The sequence below is a fragment of the Lichenostomus cassidix genome, chromosome 1, assembly GCF_008360975.1.
Source record: "Lichenostomus cassidix isolate B80296 chromosome 1, HeHo_3.0, whole genome shotgun sequence".
NCBI classification, from domain to species: Eukaryota; Metazoa; Chordata; class Aves; order Passeriformes; family Meliphagidae; genus Lichenostomus; species Lichenostomus cassidix.
The window spans coordinates 111,645,629-111,672,894 of record NC_139479.1 but is presented as its reverse complement, the minus strand read 5'-3'; the positions used below and the strand labels follow the sequence as shown (position 1 = coordinate 111,672,894).

Sequence of the window (27,266 nt, the reverse complement as noted above, 5' to 3'; positions counted from 1 at the left end):
TTTCAAATTTGATCCATGCTTATAAGAAGACTTAAGAGCTCCAATCTAAAAAGCACATTTTGGGGCAAATTTTTGTGCTACTTATGAAGTTATGACAAAATTTTCATTTACTCTCTTGGTGTGAGGATATGTTATTTCATTTAGAATTTTACAGAGCTGCATGCTATTACAGAAACATAACTTGTATTTCAAATAAACATCAACAGATGAATTTAATATCAGACTAATAAGAAAATAAAGCACTTCTTAGATGGTTCTGACAGTAAAAATTGGCTCAGTATTGAGCTTAAAACTTTCTAGTCAGTAGTTCAGATTTTTTTTGCTGGCAAACATACACTCAGTATTGGTACTGAGACTCTGTCCTTGTGAAGTTGAAAGCTGTTCAGTTTTTTATTTTCTACCCAAATGTGCTCTTCAGGATACTTCTTCACAGAGGATTTTATACTGTTTTACTACAGAATTACACCACTGAGTGTTTCTAACTATTAACTTATTTCACATTGGATTTCAGTATTATTTAGACATCCTAAGTACGAAAACTCATTTAGAACTCAACCCCAAAAGGCAATTAGTGTTAAAACTGACTTGTTGCATTTGTGTTTGCATTTCAGTGAGTTGCAAGTGCTAAATCTTCTCAGTCCAGCAGCTAAATAACAATGGCACTTGTTTGTCAGCTGCAGCCATGTAGATGTTCCTGGTGTGGATTTTGATGCTCTCTTAGCCTCTTGAAAGTTTCTGTGCTGTCAGCTTCTCAAATGACTTATACCTGCGCATCATCAGCTGCTCTAGCAATCAGGTTTTCACCTCTGCATTAGTTAATGTCTGTGATGTGGGATTTCCGTGACATCTGGTGGGCATGAGGCACCAATTCCTGTTACCAGTTGTCACCTATTTCAGTGAGGCTTGCGTGCTCTGGTGGCTGTGACTTCCCAAAACTCCACCCCTGAGTCTCTGCTGGGTTGTGCCACCTTCCCTTGCAGTTCAGTGTTCAGATCCATTCACTGCAGTACATCCTGCTGCCCCAAGACCACCGAGTTAATCCTGCTGAAGCTTTCTGTTGTATTAAAAAATTTAAACATGGAGAACTTGAGCTGCCGTGTATGGATGAGCCATTTAGAGCTTATTGAGTTTAAGTAATAAAGGATTCATAGCTTAATAAATTTCCATTTGCCTTACACTTTACAGTATGACATAAAGACAAGCTTGGAAGATGTACTGAACTACTCAAATCAATTGGGATTAAATGTAACAGAGTGATTCATCGATTCACAATGGCAGTTTCTTACCACCCAATAAACTTTAATTTGCTTTTCTGTTGTTTTGTCTGCAAATGATCAATATTTAGAATATCAGGGCAGCTGTGGGGCTTAGAAGATAAGTATTTCCTTAAGGGATTCAAACCTTTTTGTGTAGTTTTCTTGTCATATTGTTCATTAACCATTTGATTTGGTACCTCTATTTAATGCCTATAATTAGCAGTTAAGTATGCATAATGACTTCTAAAGATACCTGAAGAACTCTTAAGCTCCTTTGGGAGACTGCTGTAGAAAACAAGTAATAAATTAGGGAAGAGGGGCCCAAAACAGTATCAAACACATTTTATGTGCTCTGGTCATGTATGAAATACTGTGCTAGGGTTTGAGATGTTGCTGCAAAGGGATGGCTCATTTAGGACTTTATGGGATTGGAGCTGTCTTCAGTGTGGCTATTTCTAAAGAGATCAGAAACTTCTTAAAGAAAAACGTTGAGATAGAAAATGAGCACTAAAAAAGTTGAAAAATTCAGTATCTATTCAGGACAGTTGCATTTTTGTTTTGCTTTAAACCTGTCGAAATTTGATTCAAGGATTTCTTGGAGAGGAAAGGAATCTCTGAGGTCAAACTCTACTGTTGTTCTGTTACCACAAATATGTCTCTCTTGTAAGAAATGTTTTTCAGTTCTTTTTGTATTTTTGTCTAACATACCTATTTGTTAGGTCTATTAGGATAATATGTGGGGTTTAGATTTCTGGTTGTCTTTAAATATCAAATTGGCTTTCTGTGTTGTTGTGTTTTATTATAATTTTGTTTCTCCCAAATGAGCTAATGTAATTCTAAATTTGTAGGAGTTTTTATGACAGAAAAGCATTTAAGTTATGTCAAGTAATGCTCAAAATAGCTTTAAAAAAATCTAGTAGTGGGAAAAGTGGACTGTATTGTAAAAGGACAATGATCTTGAAGCACTTTTTTTAAACACTAGCCTTCCTTTTGTCTTACTTGACTATAAACATTTTACTGTAAAATAATTAAAATGAAAGTAGACCTTTAAGACAAGCACTTATTGTTAATTATTTCTTAGATGTGTCCATTCTAAATGTGCAAATATCTCAGTAAAATGCAAACAATTTTGTAAAAAGAGTTGGAATGTAAAGAAACAAAATGCTGAGTGTGTTGCTTCCGTACTAATTACCCTTTAATTCCTATTGCTATTACATGTGTTTCAGGAACCTAAATTTTAAAAATAAAAGTGCAGCTTAATCAATATTCATCAGTGTAATAACTGTAAAGGAATGAAAAATCTTAGTTGAGTATTTTACTTGTGATTATTTTCTTCCTCTTAAATTCGTGGCTTTTTGATGTTGGATACCTTAATGACAGCATTTGAACTGTAGTTCTTTGGTAAAATAATGTTAAAAAGTAACTTTGTTTTTACCATTTTTGTGAAAAAAAATTATAGTCTGAAGTAAAGTCTCATCTAGAGAGTTCATTTTTCCCAAGGAACTGGAAAATCGATTCATTGCTCATGAAAGCCATAGGTAGGTTTTAAGGAGGAAAAAGTGCCACCTAAAGTTTCTCTTGGATATGCTTTTATTTACACTTCATTTGTTTCATGGTATTTACATTTTAAAGTTTCTCATGACGAAACTTTAAAATGAGAAATGACCTTCCAAGACATATAAAGCGAGAATGGTATTTTTAACAAGTATATCATGTTGTTAATTACATTGTTGTTGTCTATTTACTGCACATGCCATGTATTTACCACAACTCTCAGTATATTCTTATCCCCCTTTTAGAGTTTGAAAAACTCTTACAGGAAAGGAGATTGCAGTAAAATACAGGATTTTGTTATTACTGTGTGATGTATTGAGGATCAACAGGCAGTGGAAGTCCATTTCCTGGTGGATAAGGCAGGAGGTGAAAGTGTCACTGAGTGACTTTCAGGGGGATTCTCCACTCTTCCTTGATTCTATTTAACTGGATATTGATACAGCTTGTTAGGGAAGTTACACAGCTGATGAGAGAAATGGAGTATTTTTATTCATGGTTATCACAAACCATCATGAATGCATATTTAATATTAACTAAAGAGAGACAAGCATGCTCTTTAAGTCCCTAAGAGATAATGGCAGCATAGGAGACAGCATTATCAGTAAATTAAACATGCCTGGGGATGTTTATTGGAATAACTTGCAGCTGGTTTGGAGTGTCTTGGCCTCTGGAAGAGGGTCATGGTGTGCAAACTGCATATTAAAAAGAGCCTGTGGAAAGGTTTGATTTTTTTAGCTCTGAAAACTGTGCCTGGTAGTTACCTGGGGAATTGTTCAGATCACAGAATCACAGAATGCCCTGAGCAGGAAGGGAGCCACAAGGTCCATCGAGTTCAACTCCTGGCCCTGCACAGGACACCCCAAGGACCACACCATGTGTCTGAGCACTTCTTGAGCTCTGTCAGGTGCAAAATGTGCAAGGAACCATTCCCTCAGTATCTAATAGTACAAAATAGTGTTGTCTAATAGTCTATTAATAGAAAATAATGGCTCAATCATATGCCAATGCCTGGCCATTTTCCTGGACACTTCATTTACCCATTTTGTGGCTTTCCTGGATATTGAAATGATGAACTACTTAGTGGCTTTCTTGGATATTGAAACGATTAACTACCTTTAAGCTTTTTTTTGAAGAAGTTGGTTCTATTCTGATTGATAAAGGGCAATGTTTGCTGTACTGGAAAACCCAGAAAGCAAGTTCAACAATTAGCAGCCCAGCTGAAAGGCTCCAAGAAAAGGGGCTGCAGCCTAGGATGTGTAAGGACCAGCTGGGGAGTGGAGTGGGACTTGTTCAGCTCCTATTTTCCTGGAGAGGAAAAGGCTCAGGAGACCCAACTGCAGCAGGAAAGTGGCCATGGCCACAGCTTGTGACAGTGGGATTCTAACTGGACAGCAGATTTTCCCTGTCAGACTCTAAAGCAATGTCAAGGAGAGGTAGTTGGATGCGCATCCCCAGGGATGAGCTGAGAGAGGCCCCAGGCATCTTCTATATTTGCTGTATATTTGCTTTTATATCTGCTGGGTAGATAAGGTGGTAGTAGACCACTTCCAGCTGTCCCTTTTTTTGTTTGTTTGTGTTTTCTCCCTCTCTCTCTTTCCATGTAGCACTGCCTGCCACCACTGCTTTTCTGCAGCATGGTGAACTTTTTTAGGAAGTGGGAAAACTGTGACTTCATATACTGTGGTAGGTTGTAGAGGGGAGATAACAATATTACATTGAAAAGTAATCTTTGGGGTAATAAATAACCTGTGTGAGTCTTGCTGAACTTAGGTTGAGTAAAGCCTTTTAGGCAGGCAAAAAAAGCACTTTTTAATCTGTAAAAGTAGATATTTTTACATATATATATATAAAAATATACACTCTATACGGGACTGTAGACTCATATGTGGGCAAAACTGAATCCCAGTGTATTAAATGGATAATTCAGGGGCAACATGCTGTGCAACCTTTTTGTTTTGGAGTATTAACTCTGGATTTTTGAGTAACAAGATCATAGCACTTGAATCTTGGAATGGGGGAAAGGAAGATATGTAAGAAAATTTCTGTAGGTATTTAACAGTATTTTATCAGCTGTTTGCTTGGGATTGTGGTTATTTTAGTGCAAAAAAACCCAATCATAAGGCAGTGTTAATTGCACCTTCAAAAAATTCCATTACATTTATAAAGTGCAGCTTGAAATACCTTCTGTAATTAGTACTGAAATAAAATTAGTAAAGCTAAAATCAGATTTCTGTGAACACGTATCAGATGTACACACCACATGTTTCTTCAGGGTGGAATGTCTTTATTCAAGTATTTCACCTTCAGTTCTTAAGTGTCAGATAAGCAGAAGGATTTGTTTGACTTTTTTTTTCAAATTTGTTTTGAGCAGGTGTTCTTTTAAACCATAAGCTTCAGTTTCTGGCTTTATCACAAACACGTTTTATTTTTAAGATGCTACCTGGATAAACTATAATTTAGTTCTAACCAGTAACTTTATTCTGTAACTCCTTAGCAAATAACATAAGCTTCTAAAAAGCACTAGGGATTTTTGTGGGGGATATCCAGAGGCTTTCAGCAGGCATGTGACATAACAAATATTTGGATTAAAAGTATATTTCATGCATTCATCCCTATCCCAGGTTACTTGCAATATTAGTTCCTATTATGGTTTGCAGTATTTTTGTTTGATGTTATTCTTTCTATACAAATAAATCGCTGCTGACTTGTAATGGCAATGAAAACTCTTGAAGCAGGATTTTGGTAACTAAAAGGAAATGGTTCTAGATTTATTCCCTAGGGGCCTCCCTTGTGGATTTGCCTGTACTGGAGAATAAGAAATGCAAATTATGGATTCCTTTAACCATTTTACAATTTGACTGTCATTGCTAAAGACATATTTTGGTTTTCATTACTTACAAAATTTCCATAATTGGAGGAAGTAATTCCAGAATCAGTAGCTCTCTGTTAGCAGCAGCAGCTGAAGATGATTACTGGAGAGTAGAGAGGTGAAATGAAGCAGAGAAATTCAAGCAGCCATTGAGAAATTCTGCTTGTGGCTCATCTCGTCTTCTATGTTCTGTTCGGGAACATTTATTTTAAATAAAGGAGCGATACTAACATTTTGTCATTCTGAGGAGCTGTGGTTGATGCCTTACTTTGTAATATAAATCCTCTACTAAATGTATCTGGGAAGTCTATTTGTGTTTTGCTACTGGAAAGTGCTTTTTGAATGGACTAGAAATAAGTATCTGACATCTGAAAGTATTTCTGTTTAAAATGAACAACATGGAACAAATATACTTACTCCTAATACTGGAGACTATTCTACTTGTAGCAGTGATGTGGGAGGGAAGAGACAAGCTCTGACCAGCAATTGAAATAAAATTTTTATCTTTTAATAAATAGACTTTTGAGGAGTAAGGCATGGTTAGGAACTGTATCTCTACAAAAGAGGGAAAGTAACTTTTTTTTTCTTTTTTTTTAAGAAAAAAAGACAATTCTCATTAAGGGTTGTAATCTTTGTCATGGCTGTGTATGAGTGATGAATCTGGAAGCTGGGCATGAGCTGACCACGCTGCTCTTGTTAACACAATAAAAAAAGGGATAGAGGAGCAGTTTTTAGTGAAGGTTTTGTGACTGAAGGCATTTGTGGATCAAGCATTGCTTGATGAACATTGGGAAACTATTGCTCCGTGAAAAAAATTCTGGTTTGTTTTCTGGTTTTCCACTTGAGTGGTAGAAAAATCAATGGGCCTATCTGTATTTTATCAACTTGCCGTGTTACAACAGTCCCAAAGCTACTTTAAATATGGGTTTTCTTTTCTTTTTAATTTAGAGCAAAACCTACAAATATTGAAAAATAGTTTGATTTGCAGAGGGACTTGAAACCTCATTGCTTGAGCAAATTCTGCTCAAGTTTTGAGTTGAGCTTCACCATCCTTTTGAGATCTTCATCTGGATCTTCTGAAAACTTCTCTGCAAGTATGAACATTATCCCAGGCTAATCTAAGACTCTAGAACACTGATGTTATTGTGTGCAATTTTGTTATGTTATGCACAAATGCATATTTTGATATGTCCTCAAGAGTAATGGCTTATTTAAATCACATGCTGTACATTTTCATGCTGACTGCTGTCACAGCAGTTCCCTCAGCATCCCATCAATTCTGTTCTCATTTTCTAACAAAATACCCCAATTTCAGAATGTACTAAACTTCATCTGTTTCTCTTGCCCAGTTTATTTAGCTTATAGATGTGTAGAATTTAATTATAAACCTAAACTGGAATATGAGAAAAAAGCTTTGATAGTACTATCAAATTTTAATAATAAAATTAAATTTACAATATCGCAACATAAATATTTGATCATCTGGGTTGCATAACTTGCTGCATTGAGGAAGTCATTAACGCCAGGTTGTGAATGCAGATGAAACACCCAATTCTGTAAAAGGCTTTATTAATCAGTAAAATACATTCTAAATTAATTGGATTGTTAGATCATACCATATTAGCCGGCTCTGCTAAACAGCCTTATCTTTGTGGTTGGGAGAAATACAGAATATTCTTTGTGAAGGCTAGTAAAATATGTTCCACAGGAAATAAATAAACATAAGAAAAGTCTGACAAATTTTGAAGAAAGTACCCCTCTCTTCAGACAATAAAGGGAGAACAGACTTTCCCAAATTGAAGGCAAACTCAGATGTGTTGGCTTTGAGACTGTAGAGTGTTTTTATTTGGGGGAGATGCATGCATTCCATTACAAGAAGGTAGAGACTGTAGGTGTAGAAGGACACTTGTAGTGATTAAATTTAACTTCTGAATTCAGCACAGTTCATGTCTTCTGATCTTCAGATTTGTTCTTTGTTTTTGTGGCACCTATGCTCTAGAAAAAATGAAACTCTCTATTAGATAACTCAGTCTGAAATGCTCAAATAGTCTGAGATTTCTTTGAAAAATTCCAGCAATGATATAATTGCTGGGATTTATTTGGCTTTAGCATTACTGTTGTACTTGTTGTTTTCTGTCTGATGGTGGAGATTTATGGTCCTAAAGGAACCTCTCTGTGCTTTCAGACTGACCTGAAGCATTCTGGTTTCAGCTGAGGGAGAACTGGAGCACAAAGAGGTACAATTTATTGCCCAGTTGCTGCAGAGCGATTTGGCAGCACGAGCAGGACTATCTGTATTTCCTAAACACTAGCTGGGCTCTTCAATCCCCAGTGACTCCTGTGGCTTTCAAAAGGCTGCTGTTGTCCTGTTGCCACATCTCCCCAGTAAAGAGTGAGAGAATATGACATACATCTGTCTTTTAGTGCAGTGGTTTGGGATTTCTGTTACTGGAAACACTCAAATTTGAAGGCTCCGTCTTTTTATCCCAGTTTTTACAAAACTGGAGCGAATAATTCATGTTTTTCATCAGTAATGAAAAAGTTTTCACTGCAAGAGTGATATGAGAACTAAACATTTATTTGTATGTTTCTTGGATTTTACACATTTCTTAAAACTGGTCATAGTATTTACAGGTTGCAGTGTGAAGGACGCCATAATTTTGAATGGGGGGGGAAATCCAGGTGAAAATCCAGATAGATTCTGTGGGCGTTGAACATTAAAGAAAATTCTTATGTATTCACTTTTGAGAGACATATTCCTTGTAGTCGTAAGGAACAGCTGCAGGTATGCACTGACAGCCCCTTGCCCCAGGCAAATCCATTAAAAATAAGAGTGGTAAATAATGATTTTTAACAGTGAGAGGATTTTTTCTTTCAGTATGTTTTACATATGAATAAAGCATTTTTACTAAATAACTGAAAAATAGAACTTTGATTTAAAAGTATCTTTACCTTTTTCCCAGTCTGCATCAGAATACCGATGCCTCCATTTAGTTTCATTATGCAGAATATCAATTGCAGTTTTCTTACACTGTCAGAATTTAAATTACCAGAGGTCTGCAAGATTAGTCCTGCCTGGTGTGCTGAAGTGTTAAGCATGCTCTATTTAGATGGCCTGCCTTAAATTTCCATTTTTATAGGCATGCTTCTATTATGGAAAGTAAGTAATGTTAATTTCTAAGGGGGGGGAAAAAAGGTGTAATCTTCTAATAAAATCTGTGATTGAGCTTGTGGAGCTCAGGGTGGAACGATGTGCAGCCACAGGGCCAAAAAATAAAGCTGCGATGCTCTTCTCTCTAACCTTCCTCCTCACCTTCACAGATGGAGCTCAGCAAGTTTAACCCCCCCAAACTTTATTACCCGTGCCCAGCAGAGTAAAGGTTGTTTTTCTTTCTCTGGCAATATTAATGACTTTCAGCTGACTGCATTTTAATTAAAAACCCCAGGTAGCCTCTCTTGGCTCAGCACAGGGCAGTGCTGGCGTTCAGCATCTGCAGGCTCTACCTGTGCACACACAGGAGCAGCAGAGTGAGGGTCCTTCCTCCTTCACTCTTTGTGGGTTGGCTTTTTGGTGTGGGTTTTTTTTTTTAGTGGGGGTAATGTCAGACACCACTGGGAGGCTTTAATAGATGTGAATTCCTGAGCTTTTTGAAAACTGAGGGCAGAAAATGGTCAAGAATTTACTGCTGCAACAAGTGCTGTGTTTAGTCCTTGCAACTAAGAAATTCTTGTTCCAACAGCTGTTCACACAAACTCTGCTTGTGTGTGGACAAATGCATGTCAACTATTTTCACCCTCATCCAAAATGAAATGCCACAGAAAATACCATTTCATGTAGCTGTTGTTAATTCTGTGTGCATGGAGAGGCCGTGAAAGTTCATGTTCTTGCTGTGAAAAGTTCTGACACCCATGCCAGAATGTCAAGGCCAAGGCTGCATGAAAATATTTATTAGCTCTGAAAATATTAATTATCTGAAAATATTTATTAGTTCTGTATGCCTTACGTGCGTTTTAAGCCACCTCTGGCCATGAACTTAAACATGAGGATAGTGTAAGACAAAAATATGATGCAGTATGTTCTCTTTCGCACAGAAGACTAAAGACAAACTGGATCAGACTTTCTTTTACTTTCCATTGTGCCTGGGAAACAACTCGCTGAATTAGAACACCCATTTGCAGTTTTATAGAGAGGTTTTTGCTGGAAATCTACATGTGAATACACTGACTTTAATGTGAATGGAAGGAGACCTGTGGACAAGATGCTCCTGGGACAGTCCTACACTATTATTTATCTTTGCTTAACCAGGTAGACAAGAGCAGAATTGGTAAACCATGAGATTCAGCTATGCATTTATCTGTTTTTCCCATCCAGCCAAATCAAGGCTCTTGTATTGTTTTCCTTTTTTTTTTTTTTTTTAACCCCTCCCCTCTAGCTCCCCTTTTCCTCTCAAACTTTACTGTGGTTTTGGGTTGTAATTTTGATTTTGCAGGGGAGCCTGGAAAAAAATTATGAAGATAACAGCTTGGGGAGTATTCTGGATTAGTGGCCCTACTCAGTTCTTAAATTTCTCCATGACTCCATCAGTGGTCATTGCTAGGGATAGGATATTAAAGCAACTGGGGCTTTTCACTGTTGCTGCTCACTATTCCTGCCTTTTCTCCACCCTCCATCACCTGCTATTTTACTGTTTCTCCTAAACTAATAGGAAGAAAATATTTAGATTTAAAAAACCCTCTAAGATTAAAATACTGTTGTGTAATACCCTTTACATTTGGTGTAAAGAAACTTTAAATGGCACAAGCACACTTACAAAAAAGGTTGAAAATGGGTGAGCTCCCTATAATTGTCTTTTTAGTGCTCCTGTGAGGACAAAGTTCTTTTCTTAAGACTTTATTTGGGCTGCAGTCTGCTTTATGAGTCTTACCAAAGATTATTGGAGCACTTTGTTTCTTTTAAGCATAATAGCAATATTAAAATATAATGTTGCAAGTAAGCAAAAACTGAGCTTTTGCTTAAAAGAGCTGGCCTGTGGGTCTCAGTTTGTATTAAATATTGCATGCGCTGCTATCGATTCCTGACACTTTATAGCATAACTGTTGGTGTTCTGCTACAGCTTTTCAGCAGAACAGCAATTTTAAGGGCCAAATGTTCTTTGGGAAAATAAATTGCTGGAAAAAGCAAGAATCTGAACAGTTTCTTGCATAACTTTATTTGATGGCACCATTTAAAATAGCATAACTTTACACAGATACATCTTCTGGTTCTAAGGACTCACTAATTTCAGCAAGGCAAGTGCTGTCAACAGAAAAAGCCCACAAAAAGTTTCTGCACACCAGAGCTTATAGGTTTACTTTCTAGATGACCTGCTGAAACCTAAATGGTGTTTTGTGAAGCTGGTGGGAGAAAAAAGTACGGGCAGAGACAAAATAAAGACTTAAGTCCTTGATTTCAGAGATGCCAGAAGTGCAGTTCCCAATTAAGTGGGGTTTTTTTTTCTCCTCAGTTTTTTTAGCCATGTGTTTATTTAAGCTTCCCACCAGAGCCTCTGAATCCCCTGAGCTGACTCCAGAGCTGTTGTTTTATGTACAAAAGATCATGTTTTTATTATTGTTACATTCGCTACCTTTGTAGTGCAGCATGGTTTTCTTCTGGGTGGAAAAACATTCATAGCAAATACAGCAGACAGTTCTCCCCTAAAAGCTGCTTTAAGTGACTTTGATCTGAAATTTTTAGAAGTTTTCTCATTCCTTTCTAATACTGGCTTCAAGTGCCTCTATTTTGTATATGAAGTTGATACAGGAATATACCTACAGGAAAAAAATTATTAAATATGTGATGTTATAGTGAGGAATTGCATCTAATTTAAGGAAATGTTTTCTACAGAAAGTTGGACTTAGAAATCTCAACTCATGGGAAAAACTTTAATTTTATTTAATCTGTGAAGAGAACAAAAATATTAGACCCTTCTCTTGAAGTTTTTTATTCATTCTTGTGTGTTTACTGTGCTTTTGTCAGCTCGAGGCTTTGGTATAATTTTCGTTTTTCTGTTTTAATAGCACAAGTGTTACATCAAAGCTGACAGTTCGTTCTGCGCCTGTCTTTTGTTTTAGTTACTCATCCCCTGGTTTTGTATTGACAATGCTAAGAATAAGTATTTCTAGCTGTGGCCAGAACAATGAGCAATGCAGCAACTCATCAGAGCATGAAAGAAGTGATTGCTGTCAACTATGGTCTCTTTCCTCCCACATCAAAATCACAGGTTGTCCTAAAAATTTGATCTGATGTTTCTAATCTCCAGCAACTCTGAAAGGTGAACTCGAGCATACCTAGGTTACCTGGAGTGATGAATTGGCCTTTCTGAAAAGTCACCTGGTTATTTTCAGAAATCAGTATTCAATAGTGGAACTGAAATATAAGTGCAGATTGTGGAGTGCTGTGACTGTGCTGTTACACCCATTTTATTGCTTTCCTGTTGTTAGTGGCAAAGATTAATGAAATTTTTATAAAGTTGGATAGAAACAAGAAGGGAAGTATATTAAACTACCCCAGCTTGCTGCACACTAATTATTGTGTCAGATCTCATTAGAAAATGGATGCACACACAAGACTCTGCTTGCTTATTTTAACACATCTGCTTCAAGAAAGGACTCTGCAAATTGGAGAAGGGTGTGCAGGTCAATATTCTACATGTGTCAATTTACAAAGAACATTTTTGCTTCTAACTGTCCTTCATCTCGTGTTTCAGCAGAAGAGCAGAGTAAGAATAATTAGGGAAGATTTGTACTGTGTTTGGGGCAGTGGTGGGTGGGAAAGGACTTCAGTTCAGCACACTGTACTCTAAGAAAATTCTTATTTTGCCATGCATGTAATTTCAGTAAAAGTGATTATGAGACTATGATTAGCAGGTAATAGAATTTAATAGGTTTTCATATGCAAGCCTCTCAAATGGGGTAAATAAAGGCAAAAATCTTGAGAGAGGTGTTCTTGTGAGAGTCAGAGCTTTGTATTGAACAACAGGTATGCTAGAAAAATGTGCCCTCTGTGTGGCTGTAGGCAATGTAGCAAAAATAATGTAAGCATTTGGACATTAAGTTGATAGAGGTTATTTCAGTCAATCAGGCATGCTTATTGACTGCCTACTCCAATCTGCATGGTTGGGACTGATGAAGAGGACAAAAATGTGGTTAAGGAATGACCAATTGATCTGTGATATCTGTGGTTAGAAGGTTCTCTTCTCTCTCCTTTGGGTTGCACCTTCATTCTGGAGCAGCCTCAGTCCCTTGCTCCTCTGTATGCAACCATGGATCCTGCAGCTGCTTCATCTCCTAAAGGCTCCTGCTTTTCTCTCTGGAATAATCAGGGTCTGTAGGAAGATGGTGTGTCCCAAGAACTCGCCCCAAATATGAAAATGTGAAAGAGTTAAAGTTCTGAAGGTTACGAGGTCATGTCATAAAAAGGGAGAAGTTTTGCTCCTGATCGCTTTTCCTTTCCATTACTAAGAGGAAGTTGCAGAACTCGGATTTCTAGTTTGGTCATAAGCAAGTAAGGAAATTATCAGGGAACTGGGAGTATTGTGTTTCTCCATCATTAATAATCTGCAGTAGCAGCAAGTAAACAATAATGTATAAATGTCAGAAAATGACTAAATGGTTATCATACATTTAATCATTTGATGACAGCAGTTTATAACTGTGGTAAATATTTTGCCTCTAAAAAAAGGGTAGTTAAATGTAGTCACAGCTGTGGTCCCCAGGACAGTTCTTGGACTAAGAGAGGAATAGAAAGATAAGAAGCTGAACATGAAGTTGTCTTCCTCCCTTTTCATGGAGTTTTGGTTCTTGTCAAACCCTCTAATTTTTCAGGATGGATGTTCTCTTGGGAACTCTCAAAGCTGAATTGTGTTGCTTTCTTCCCTGGCCCTGTGAATACTCCAGCATTTACATTCTAGAAAACTGAAGGTCTGTTAAAAGCATAATTTTAATAAGAAAAAACCCTAACAGAAAAATTTAACTCATTCTACAGAAAAGAGGTTAGAGGTTAAAGATTTTTAGTAAAGTTCTTTAACTATGGCCTGCCTTTGGTGTTTTGTTCCTTCAGTGATATTAACCTAACTTTTTTAGTGCTTTGTTCTTAGACCAGAAAGTTCTGGAACTATTTTAAATAAATGGTACCTTCACTGATTTAGCACAGCTTATGTGTTGTTTTTTTAAAAAAAAAGCTTCTAGTGTCCTTCATCAGAAAAATAACTGTGAAGACACATGCCAAGAAATCTTTTTCTTCTTTTTCCTGCTCTGAAATGACAAACATAAATGGCTTTTCCTTTAAAAGGACATCCTGCTGGCAGGTGATATATTAAGTAGAGGAGCTGGACTAACATCTCAACAATTCTGTTCAGCTGTAACTTAATAAAGCATTGGTCTCTTAGGGTGAAGTTGGTTGTGACAACAGAGAAAGTCCTCAAAGACAAATGTGCAAGGTGTAATCTTTTGGTAAATTATAAAAGAACCTGACATCTAATTTGACCTCTAGCTGACATTCCATGACCACCCCCACCAGTTGCAGTGATTTTTGTCTACAGTAAGTTCCAAATAAAGCTCTAGTTTTAGTTAGGGGGGAAAAGTCTTATTGTGCTTAAACACTGAAGTCAGGTGCTACTCTTGCAATTGCAGTATCTGGAAAATAAAAGGATAATTATTAAGTCCAAAAAGAAAAAAAAATTAAACCAACAATAAATAAGCTAAAAATTATCAACATATATTTAGGTACCTCCTTGATCAGGACGTACTCCAAGCACAGAGTGCCCAAGTGGTTTGTGTTGCTTTGTGTTTCAAATAAGGTTCTTTTGTAAAACAGAGCCTATCCTACATATCTTGGGGAGATTGTGTTCTTCGGAGAAAACTGAACTGAAAACAGAGCAGGTAAATGTGTAAATCTCTCCACAACTCTGTAGGTTCTTTTCCTTCAAACAGCAAACCTGTGGAAAATACTACTTACTGAAGCTCTCCATGTCTTGTCATAAAAAATTCTTCATTAAAGTAATACCTTTTAGCTGATTTCTAATTTGGGTAAAGCTAAAGAGATTGCAAACCTACATAGGATATCCTAACCTGCCTACCAAATAAACTGAAATATAGTCAAATGAAAATTTCTCCTTTCTCTCATTAGCTCTGCCACAAGTTGATTTACAAAGTTACTTTGTTTTTAATGTAACTGAAAATATGAGTAATGAGATGAGGGAGGCTGAAAGAGCATGGGAGTTATTATCATAGTTCACATCTTCTCTTTGCACATGCAGGATAATGTAGAAGTGAGGAGATGTCTGGGAGTTTGTTTTGATGATGCACTCCTCAACTGCAGTGAATGGAGTGGGTTTAATGCCAGCTTATTTATAGGATAAGATAATTAGGAGCTTGATGCTCCCTCCATTTGTGCGCTCAGAAATGGGATGAAAGGAAGGAGCACTGGAGAAGGGTAGCAAGATGTTTTCTTCCAGGACATTTTAACAAGTATGACTGAGCCTGAGCCTCCCCAAGGAGACAGTACTGCTCTACAAGTCCTCAGTAAATAAGTAATTACATGGGAAGCATGAACAAACTGATTTACTGAAAAACACTGGTAATTGTTTTCTTTTCTCTTCCCCTTTTGTTGCCTCTTCCTGACTTGGAATTCACAGGCTATAAGGTTCATATGCATAGTTGCTAGGGGTTTTTTCTCTTTTAAAAAGTACTGTAGATTCTCCTTTTTCTGTCTTTATTTCTCAGCACGTTTTGGACACTTTAAGGATGTTTGCAGCCTGTAATAGAAGTTATTCCACAGAGTTTTTAGGCTCTGTTTAACCTAGAAAATGAGACAGGTTGTAATGCATGTAGCTGGAATACACAAGCTTAGGCATTTACATGCAAATAAACTGAGCTGGTACTGATGTTGTTATTCAGCTTGCTCCACTTGTAATAATTGGTTCTTCTGTTCACCTCTCAGGTTTTATTTCCAGAGGTTTTAGGCTCAGTTAAATGGCAGGATATGACAGCATTGCTTTTGGCTTTCACTGGAGTGTATCAACATGATCCCTTGCAAGCCAATAAATATAAGTTTTTGCCTTTAATTAGTTACATAGCTCTGATCTTGGTTTTCCCCCTTTTGATCCTCTGCCTGGAAGGGATAAGTAGCTAAAGAAAAAAAATGAAGTCATGAATTTGTTATTTGTAGATAGTGATAACACTTGTTAGGATGGTAGTGGGAGGCTGGAGGTGATTTATGGAAGATTCAAGTGTTCAGTTCTCCAGCAGCAGTTTGGTAACAGGCATTCCAGCCAGATGTGTGCCTCAGGAATGAGCTCCACTTCACCTGGCAGCACAACAGCTGGAGAGGAATGCAGAGTGGCTCTGAAGGAGCCCATCAGTAAACACTTAAAGGAGGACTTGTGCTGCAGGGGAGCTTTGCAGTGCCATCAGTTCAGCTCCTGTGGGTGAGTGGATGTCAGATCAAAGCATCCACACTGAAACAGCTCCTCGTTACTGACACACAGCGTGCTGGTAAAAATCACTCATCTGTCACTTCACCTTCCTCTTATTATCTCTAGTTTTGCTTCTTTAGTTTTATGTCTTAGCCTGAATTAATGTGTTAGTGTTCGTAAAGCACTCCAGAGATGAAAAGCCTGACATAGCTGCTTTGTGTAATTATTATTTTTAATTGTTTCCATTTGTATAGTTTCAATTAAAACAACTAATTGACTAGTATTAACTCAATAAGAAGTAGAAGTAGTTTTTTTCTTTTTTTTTGAAGAAAATAGACTTTAGAAAAAAAATGGGGAGAGATGGAAGAAGGGGATAGATATTGTTCTGGGTTTCACTTCATCCATATTTAACCTCATTGACTGCTTGCTAATTGCAGGAATTTAGATATGTTAATGGGCACATAAAGTAACCCTCTGAGATCCACTGCTTTTCAGTGGGAAAACCTGGAGTTTGAAAAGGTATTTATACAATTTCTGCCGTCGGTGGTATTGAAATGCTTTTTTCCCCCCGAGTGACAAGTCAGGAAATGAAAATGGGAAACTCTGAGCCATAGCCATCTTTGTGGGTGCACATAGCCAGGACCACTGGTGTACAGGGATTCTGTGCTATTCACTTAAAACTCCATTGTTTGGAGTGGTAAAGACAAAAAAAATCTTCCTTCTGAAGGGGAGCATTCAGAAGTCTTCCTCCTAAAGGGGGATATCAGATATCAGAATTGTAGATTCAAAGGAGGGAAAGCAAGCAAAACAGAACTAATATTTGGAAATTTGCGCATTCAAGTCAGATTTGTGACATGATGCAGTGCACAATTTTTGAAGTGATTAAGTGGTAGAAGCAGTCATTTGACTCAGTGTGTGCATTAAGTCATGGGACAAACAAGGTCAGCTCTCCAAGTGAGGGCTGAGACAATCTTGGACCAAATATCTCTGTCTGCCCTGATGTTGTTGTGGCTTCCCAGCAGGCCAATGCAGCTGGCAGGGTTGGAGTTCATGGGAAGTGCAGCTATGGCAGGAGGGCAATTCATGGACCAGGTGGGTACCAAGGGGGTTGGTGAGTCAGAGCCAATGCACTGGTGATGTGGCAGCACAGGGCTGCTCACAAACATCCAAATAAGATTAACAGGCAAACTCTGAATTTGTAGAAATTTCTGAACTAGAAATGTAGAGATTGCTCAGGGTTTGTTATCTGGGTTTGTTTTGTTTTTTGGGTGTTTTTTTTAAGCTTCCTCCAGACTGTTTTTGCTGTTTCTAAATACCCGAGGACACACAAACATTTACCACAACATTATCTGTGCTATTTTGGAGATCCAGCAAGGTCCCCCAGGCCACATAGCTGATGCAGGCAGCTATTGTGCAGCATTACCAAAGTACCCAGTGGCTTCACTGAGCAGTGTTGTAACATTCTGCTCCAGTTACTCTGATTGCACGAGGTGCTGGGAAGGGCAGAGCAGGGATTGCTCCAGCTCCCCTTATTTAGGAAATAAAGCAAGACAGCAGCAAATAAGTCTTCTGCTATTGAACAGATAGTACTTGTTGGAGCTTGATTGAACTATGCCTAAAGTTTGATCCAGTGATTTTGTAGTTGTAATATATTTCTCAGTCCTTGTTTCTGATTCCAATTATAAAGAAGTATAAGCATTAACACCTATGTATTTTAAGTCATGGCACATCTCATTTACTAATGGTATTTACTAACTTACTGCTACATATAATAATGTAGTAATAGGACAAGGGGGAATGGCTTTAAACTGGAAGAGAGTTAGGTTTACATTAAATATTAGGAAGAATTTTTTTTCCTGTGAGGGTGGTTAGGAAATGGAACAGGTTGCCCAGGGAAGTTGTGGATGCCCCAACCCTGAAAGGGTTGAAGGTCAGGTTGGATGGACCTCTGAGCAGTCTGGGATAGTGGAAGGTGTCCCTGCCCATGGCAGGGGGTTGGCACTGGATGATCTTTAGCATCCTTTCTACCCTAGCCAGTCTATGGTTCTGTTGAGTGACCAAACTTCTTTCACCCACACATCTGTTATTCCCCAGCAGAGCCCTGTGTTTCAATGAGTGTGTCAGTTTAGCGCTGTTACATCCTTTAGGTATTCTTGGTTAATGCCATAAATCTCAGCCAAGTGAGGATTGCTGGCCTCTTGTTCCCCTTGCCCTGCCAGCATCAGCATTATTCTGTGTTTTATCACAGCAGACTCTGCAGCTGCTGACAGCCAAATGTAGCACACAACTATTATGACTAGCTAGACCCAGCTCAATTCTAGCAGCAGATACCTGTGAAACCACTGGGTCATGTATTTTTTTATTATACTTCTTTTGTATGACAGGGGCCAGCAGACCAGGTCTCTGTTACAGGTCCCAGGGACAGTGCACTGGCAGATTTTTGAAGGGCACACAGCAGGGTTAAGTGTTATGAGCTGCAGTTTCTTGAAAAGGTGTAGACTTTCTGCTCTCATTTTCCATTCAATTCTGAATACATTGGATGTGTTGCATTACAAAGGGATAAGATGCCCCTGGAAAGGTGATCAGCAGCACTTTCACCACTGAACTGTGGCATCTCTCACCACCTGCTGAGGTTTTGCTAGTGTATCACATTTAAAAAGCAAATTACATCATGGCACACTATCCTTGCAGATCCTTGATGCAAGTCATTGAGTCTTTTATAGTCAATAATGCATTCAGGGAAACAATGGTCTTGTTCAAGCGTGCTGGGGATAGTGGTGTTTCATATGGTAGTGGTTGGTTTAAATTATATTTCAGTTTATAATAAACAGCCTTCATGTGTATGCATATATGCGTGAATTTCTCTTGGTTGTCCTCCCATTTTTCTATATCTCTCTTTCCTGAATGTACATTCTCATGATTTGTTATGAAAGGAATTATGTATTATTCTCTCTGCCTTCTTTTCTTATACTTTCTTTTATACTTTCTCTGCTGTGCCCAGACAGTAGAAACTTTGTTCTCTGGGTAACTTTTTCCTTGGTGCATTACCATACTCCTGTCTAAATTCTGGCCAGTCAAATAAATTGATTGCCTCACTAGTCTGAGCCCTCTATCAGAGTATATATTTTGAGATGTAAATATGTTTCTTGCCATGTTGATCTTTCCTAAAGTTCTTTGTTCAAGACCTCTGATGTCCTTTCCTTCTGGAACAGCCACAATTCACTCTCAAAGCTGGAGCAAGGCTGTCTTATTTTGCCTGCTGATCCCAAAGTCCAACCCTGGCTAATCCCCAAGTGAGTCAATTGTCTCATGTATCTGAAGTTGGTCTTGCTTGAATTCCAGAGTTCATCTCCCAGATCTCACCAAATCCTGGTCTTGCTTGCCTGTAGAAAGCATTTGTGTGAACCAGAACAGTTTTCAGAGCAGAGCTGGATCACCTGGAGCAGCTCATCTCTCAGTTGTTCAGTGTTTCACGTAAATAACAGAAAAGCAACTCGCTTTTGGGTTTCAATTTTGAGTGGACTAACAAGTTTCTTTCCTCTGTTCTCTTATTTATATTGGCCTAGTTATTATTTATTTAATCCTGATTTTGTTGTTTCCTTTAATTATGCTTATTTCTACAGCTTTTGAGGGGTTTGTCCTCTACTCTCATATTCCGTGCCTATATAGAAAACAGATGTCATATTTTCCTCTAAACCTGAGTTGTGATTGTCATTGTAGTTTACCAGAACTAATAAAGGTGTGCTACGTATTGCTATTCATTCCCTATGCAACTTTAAATTGCCTCACTTTAACTGTATAAATATAAGTAGTTTGATTGCTGTTTTATTTTTCCAGCTACGTCAACTTTTACTTGTTAGGACACATACTGATAGCTGGGAAATTTGGAATTTTTTCTGCCTTTTTTTTTCCTTTTAAATAGGACATTTAAATACATTTCATGAGTTTAGTGTTATCACTCATCTTTGGAGGTTCTGAGCACCTATTTTCACATACATAGCTGTAGATCTTGGGAAAAGTGAAGGCAAAGAAAAATGAGAGTTAGAGGGAATGAGGGAAAATATAACTTAACTTTAACTTACCAGCAACTCTGCATTTTTTTAAAATATTCTTTAGTCTTGCTGTTTTTCATGTCGTTTTAAATGCCAACTGTGCCTTAAAATGTTCATTTCCTAAGCATAATAATTTGAGAGTTTTTTTCCTGCAGTTGTGTTACATAGTCTGTAGCTGGTTTTGCCTGAATGTCACTACACCAGCAAGATGTGTAACTCTGTATTTTCAGATGATAACTGTGCATGCCAAGTGCAAGTCCTCCTCTGGTGTTTCCTCATTTAGACTTTTCCAATCTCATTTTTATGAAGATCACCTCACTGGAGATTAGTTTAAGGGAATTAAAAAAAAAGAAACTAAAACTCTCTTTACTTTTACCATTCAGCTTGTTTCCATGGAAATGGGATCTATAAGATTGTCAGTAGTGAACAGCTGAGAGTGTTCTACACATGTAGATTTCATTAGGTGATTCCCAGCTGAAATCTGGGTTGACCTAAATAAGTAGTAAACCATTCAGTGAGGTAAAAAAAAAAAAGAAAAAAAGAGTGATTTAAATATTAGAGAAAAGACTGTATGCTTTCTTTTTATTGTCATTGGGTGTGATGAGTAAGGAAATGCTTATTTAACTGTTATTGGGTACATGAGTTTTGCAGACACACTTTGCAACTTTCTTCAGACTGTTTTAGGATAGTAGCAATTCCATACAGCAAACACAGTCCATTCCTTTTACAGAATGGACTTTTTAACAGTGACCTGACCTGTTTCAATTGGGTGTTTGTGGGAAATGAGGGATATGTATGTCAGGAAAACTGAATTTCTACAGTTCAGGTTCACTGGCTTTTCAAATGTCAGCCTATGTTTGTGTATAAGAAGTAGTTGACAACTACATTTCTGAAATTACCTCACTCAGTGAAGCCAACAGAGTAAACCAGATCTCTCTGGCATGAACCTTATATATTTTTTTTTCTCAGTTTAGAATGGAAAGCTTCCTTTTGTGGCTAGTTAATAAATAAGGCTTATCACCACTGGGGCTTTGTCTTAACGGTTGTGTCTTCTTAGCAGGTAGTAAAACGCAGAATGACCCAAGTCAACAGGTCTTGTTTCCCAGTTTCCTATCCCATGTTATTTTCAGGCACAACTTTTTCTTTAATTCTCTGTATGGAAAGCCAGTGCTTATCCCCATGCGTTTTGCTCAACAAGTGATTTGTGTAGAATATGTCACCCAATGTTGCCATTGTGTGCCTGATATCCAAATGTGTTGATGTTAACACACAGCCACAAGCATTTCTTATTCAGGGTGAGCTAAGAGACACTGGTTAGGCATGTGCAAGCACAGAACTCTTCATTTTTAGAGAATTATTATTGGAGTAAAAGGACAAGGATAAGGGGGAGGGAACTTTTTTGCTTGGGATACAAATGCTGTACGAAATCTGTAAGAGCAGATGGTCTCCTTGACAAACTGCTGAGTGAGGGCATGGGGTTAAATAACCAGTACCCCCATCCCTTTTCCTTAAAATGAGGTAAAATATCAATACAAATAATCTTGAGGTATGCGAGACTATGCCATCCTGGGCTACCAAACTGCTGCTGGGCTCGGTGCCTCAATAACTGTTATCTGAGATTAAGAACCCAATATTATTCCATCAATCAGTGTGATAGCTTGTGGGAGAGATGTCTTTCCCTACATGTGAAGTTTACATCAATATCAGCTCATTATCAAACAGACTTTTTCAATTGAATGATATAGCTACCCCTATTAACTGGAACAGCTTTCAGTCTGAATTGTACTAAATGGTTCTTGTTGATTCTTTTAAATCTGCAGTGTTTTGGTTTAAAATAAGAACAGAAAGTTTTGGAATCAATGAAAAAATATTTCACTATTATATAGCTCATACAAGATTCAAGCTATGTAACTTGCTCTTAATAGTGTTCTCTGTACAGCTGTTAGATATTAGTGAAGTTTAAACAGAGAGGTTGTAGAGTAGCTTGTGGAGATATGAAAACAGCTGAGACTTCATCTAACTAAAATCCTGGTGTGATTTGTAGCCTAATCTCATATTTTGTACTTGGGTATGACAAGTAATCTTGGCATCTTCTCTCTACCAATCTTCAAATTGTTCTTCTGTTTTAGTGACTTACTCCTTTGTGCTACATGTAAAATGTAACCTCTTATCTATGCTCTTGTTTATTACTTTCTTCAACTGGAATTTTGAAGTCTTTTCTCCAAACCATGTTTCTAACGTGTCTTTTCCAAATGTCCTGGAACTCCAGATGTAAGAATTAGCTTTATGCTGCTGCTGCTTCCACCAGTGTTGTCAGAGGTTTTCCTAATTTGAAAGAACTGTAGTCCTACAAGGTTTTGAAGGTAAAGCAGCACATTGGGATGGCTGAAGTTTGAAGGAGGTCTGAACTGTCAGCTTTGCCAAGCTAGACAACTCCTGTCAGCTTTTTTGCATGTCAGTTCAGGGATTTTGGGGGGAACCACCACATTCCTCTGCAAACATCACCAATGCGATGCTTCTGTTACTTGGTTTTGAAGTTTTGCACAACTAAAATGTTCATTAAAAAGTTTAATTAATTAAAAGCTACAACATGAAATATACCCAAAAGAAAACTAGTATGTATTTGATAAATTGCTTGGCTTTTTGGTTGTCTGCATCGAATTCAACTGTTGCCTTTCCTGACTGTTTTTATCCGAAGTGAAGTGCAACACTCAGGTAAAATTAGCAGCAGATTGTATTTCATGCAGGGAGACTGTGCCCATGTCAGAGACTATCACAGAGTGAGTTCTGTCAGACTTTTCAGCCAATGGAAGTGACATTTTGGGGTGGTGGAAGTCACCTTGTTTGCACTCAGTATTTGGGACGGGTACCTAGGAGCACATGCCAGCAAACCCTGTATTTATGACCATGCTGTATTTATAATCCTGCCTCACACAGCATGACCCAGTGCAATGACCAGGTTGAGATGCTTAATGTTAACCTTTTTCAAATATTTTATGTGTATGATGTTTAGACTACTAGTTCTATTAAACAATTTTGTAAATTTTTAATGTTTCTCTTGCCTAAAGATGAATCCCTATAAAAAGGGAGATGTCAGCAGGCTGTCTGGGAGCACAGTGGAAAGGCACAGGCACAATGCATGCAAGATCAGCTTTGAATGAACTAAAGCACTGCTTACATTTGATCAATCCATTTTGTTTTATTCTTTAAACCACTCATTGAAGTGCTGAGCCTTTACTTTCCCATGGAAGTAATAGATTTATAATATTAGCTGCACAGTTAACAGCTAACTTTAGGGCTTTATTTCCTAAGTTCAAATTGAGATATTGATTCAGAGTGAATATACAAATATTCTCAAGAGAAACTCCTGGTAGGGGGAGGAGATGTTGGATTTTTTTTTTTCTTCCTTAATAATTTGAGAGACAGTAGCATGTTGAGGCTTGCTTGATTTTAAGATGGCCAAGATGCCATTTTAAGATGCCAGTTTGGAAGGCTGTTCTATATTTTTAAAAACTGCATTGTTTTAAAACCACTCACCTACTCTTTAATTTTATGTCTGGTGTGGTGGGGGATTGTTTGGGAATTTTTTTTGTTCTTTTTGAGACCTTTCTGGAGCATACAGCATATCTTCCTTGTAATGTGACTTTAATGTTGGTTGGTTTTGGTTCTTATTTTGGTTCTTTTTTCTGCTGCTTCCACCCTGATGGATCAATACCTCTGGAAGCCAAGCTAAAAAATCAGATGGGACACAATAGTTTTGGACACAGAACTACAAGTTCTGTGTTTTGATAAGAAAACATCTCTTTTTAGTGCTACATTGATATTATGACTGCTCAGTAGAAAGCTGACTTGGTTATATTGAACCTATTATTGAGATGTTGGTGATCTTTTCGTGTAGCTGATGAGGTAATAAGTATTTATTATGAGCTTTTGATATAAAGTCCATATATATGTGTGTGTGTGTGTGTGTATATATATATATATATATATCTAGTGAACATGACCAGTATTTTCTTCTTTGCCAGGCCCAAGTAATTTTTTTAAGTTTCTATTAACAGAAATTTATTGTGGAGTTTCTGAAATAAAACTTCTGTGCTGTTCTGGAGTTGGTATCTGCTTTTAACTACTGTCTTTCCACTAAACTTGAATAATTATTAATAATTAAGCCATAGATGCATATACATGGGGCACATGTGTTTATCTAAATGCATAATACATGTTTTTCCTGGTTTTCAAACAGTTTTCTTCCTTTTCAGTGGGATGCCATAACTGAAATGGATGAACACAACCGTCCCATCCATACTTACCAGGTGTGCAATGTGATGGAGCCCAACCAAAACAACTGGCTGCAGACCAACTGGATCTCCCGCGACGCTGCGCAGAAAATCTACGTGGAGATGAAGTTCACCCTGAGGGACTGCAACAGCATTCCGTGGGTGCTGGGGACCTGCAAGGAAACCTTCAACCTCTACTACATGGAGTCAGATGAGCCTCATGGGGTGAAATTCAAGCCAAACCAGTACACTAAAATCGATACCATAGCAGCTGATGAGAGCTTCACCCAGATGGACTTGGGCGATCGCATCCTCAAACTCAACACGGAAGTGCGTGAAGTTGGGCCGATAGACAAGAAAGGATTTTACCTGGCTTTCCAGGACATTGGAGCGTGCATTGCTTTGGTTTCAGTCCGTGTCTACTACAAGAAGTGTCCTTTCACGGTCCGTAATTTGGCCATGTTTCCTGACACCATTCCCAGGGTGGATTCTTCCTCGCTGGTGGAAGTGCGCGGCTCCTGCGTGAAGAGCGCTGAGGAACGGGACACCCCAAAATTGTACTGTGGGGCAGATGGGGATTGGCTGGTGCCTCTGGGAAGATGCATCTGCAGTGTGGGATATGAAGAACTGGATGGTTCCTGCCATGGTAAGAAAACATTGTTTAATTTTTCTCTTTTTTTGATTAAGACAAGTCTTTTATTTTCATACACACTTTGTATATTTTCTTCCACTGTCCACAATAGTTTCCCAATGACTTGAGAATAAGGTCCTTTTTTTCTGTAGTAATGATTGTAAACAATGCAATCTCAGTGGCTGCTGAGGCTTTCTGCTGTGATTCAACATTTGCTTTGTAGCAAAAACGGAGAGAGAGTGAGTCCATACCCATCTGTGACACAAATGACTCTGCTGTTTTGCTCAAGAGTTTTTCCAGATTGAGTGGTGTTGGGCAAGCTGTACAGCAACCTTGGGTAATAGCGTTAAAAGCACCATGCATTGTAATCAGAAAAGGAAATTATCTTTATTGTCTGATCTTGCTGGCCTTAATTATCAAAATACCCTCATTGCAAAGATATAGTGTTGACAATGCCATTATTGGAAGCCAGAATCATTTTGTACAGAAGGTCAAAAGGTTTCTCTCTTAATGGGAGAAGGATTTTCTCTGAAGATTTAATGCTGAATGAATTCCTGTCCATTATGCAAGTGAGTCATACACTAGATCTGTACATGAGCAATATAGCCAGCAGCCAAAGTCTACCAAAAATGTTTTCTGCAGTACATTGACTCCTCTGGTTTATTGAATTGGCAGTCTTATCTGCTGAACAGGTACCTTCTAAATGAAATGGAGCACCCAAAGCCACAAGATTTTGTGTAATCTTACCTGTTTGCCCCAAGAGTTACAAATCACTATTTTAGAGAATTTCAATCTAATGGAGCTTCCACATGTTTTGAAATAATTTTTGTAGTTTGATGTCCATTTAATCGTCTGCAGTGAATTTAAATATTTGTGCTGGTTTTATCTGACAGTTTTTCAAAGTGCATTGAATGTCATGCCTGAAGCAAGCCCAACTGCGTGAGATGTTTTCTTAACTAAAGAGCACAATTTAATTTCAATAGTTCTCACTCTCCAGCGTATAAACCCTGAGGGGAAGGGTTCCTGACAGGGGGCCACGTTTGTGGTGGAGATGCACATCTGGACAGCTGGGAATGCATTTGTGCTATGGGGTTTTTTAGTGTGACTGCTGAGTGTTGTGAACTGAACCGTGATTGCTACCTGTGTCGATAGACATCTTTCAGACAGCCATAATGTTCTATTTTGGGACTTTGCTTCTTGGCTGAGACGTGAATAACAAATACAGAGTTTAAAAGACTTGTTGCTTGTCAGTAAATTTGAGCGAATTCTTTAATATCCATTAAATCAAAAAAAACATGAGCATCACTAACTCTGAGAGAAAAATTTTAAGAATTTACATTGAGCTTGTTTTTATTGAAGCAGAGAGCTGGAGACTAGGTGGGGGAAGAGTGAGAAGCCACTCTATCTTAGTCTGTTAAGTTCTGATATATAGTTATAAAATTTTCATATCTTTTGGGTCCTTCTCCCAAATCCCAACCCAAAGCCCTTTTTTCCCCTCCCATTTCCCTGCTGGTGTTGCAAATCCAAGGCTTGAAAGTATCTTTTGCACCATTCTGTCAGTGCTTTATGCAGGCATAATCTGTGCCATACTCAGGAGTTAACAGTTTCTTTCTTTGCGTGAAAATAACAGTCAAAATAGTAATTTTGCATTTTGAAGTCTGTTCTGACAAGTTATTGGGTGGTGGGCAATAATTGCTAAGAGTTGAACATATCTTTCCTGCTTACAAATGGTGTCAAACTTTTCTATACACCAGCCTGTGGCTCAGTGGGGAATAAGCTCATCATGGCAAATATGGTTTATCTGTCACAGAATTTAAAAAGTAAATTTCTATTGTGCTAATTGTTGAGATACAGTCTCTATTCACAAACTACTGAATGGCATAAGCAAAGATATTCTGCCTTTGTCATTGCTCATAGTTTTGCAAAGCAGCAAGAATGGGAATAAAAACAGTCTTTGATCAGTTTTACTACTGCTGGTAAAATCATAGGTTATTTCCAGCTGCCTAAATCTCATTTACCTGCTTCCCTACGTGAGTTCATTTATTCAATGTATGTCATCAGGTTTATGCATATCCCTCTTTGTGAATCTCTCAGTATTCCCTATCCTTTGTATTTTCTTTTAAAAGCATCATCTCAGAGCCAAAGTGTCTGAGAAGAATTCCCAACCGAATTAAAA

At 37.9% G+C, this 27,266-nt stretch overlaps 1 protein-coding gene across 9 annotated transcripts in view; it reads left to right on the top strand.

The window, feature by feature from the left end:
• EPHA6 (EPH receptor A6) overlaps window positions 1-27,266 on the top strand; it is a 382,511-nt gene that overhangs the window by 64,240 nt on the left and 291,005 nt on the right. For all 9 annotated transcript variants that reach the window (XR_014855459.1, XR_014855458.1, XR_014855457.1 and 6 more), the window contains exon 3: window positions 24,442-25,105. Coding sequence is in view for 5 of the 9 variants with exons in the window: in XM_085076898.1 (XP_084933024.1) it covers window positions 24,442-25,105 (664 nt within the window). In the remaining 4 variants the exon portion in view is untranslated. The remainder of the gene's footprint in view (window positions 1-24,441; window positions 25,106-27,266) is intronic.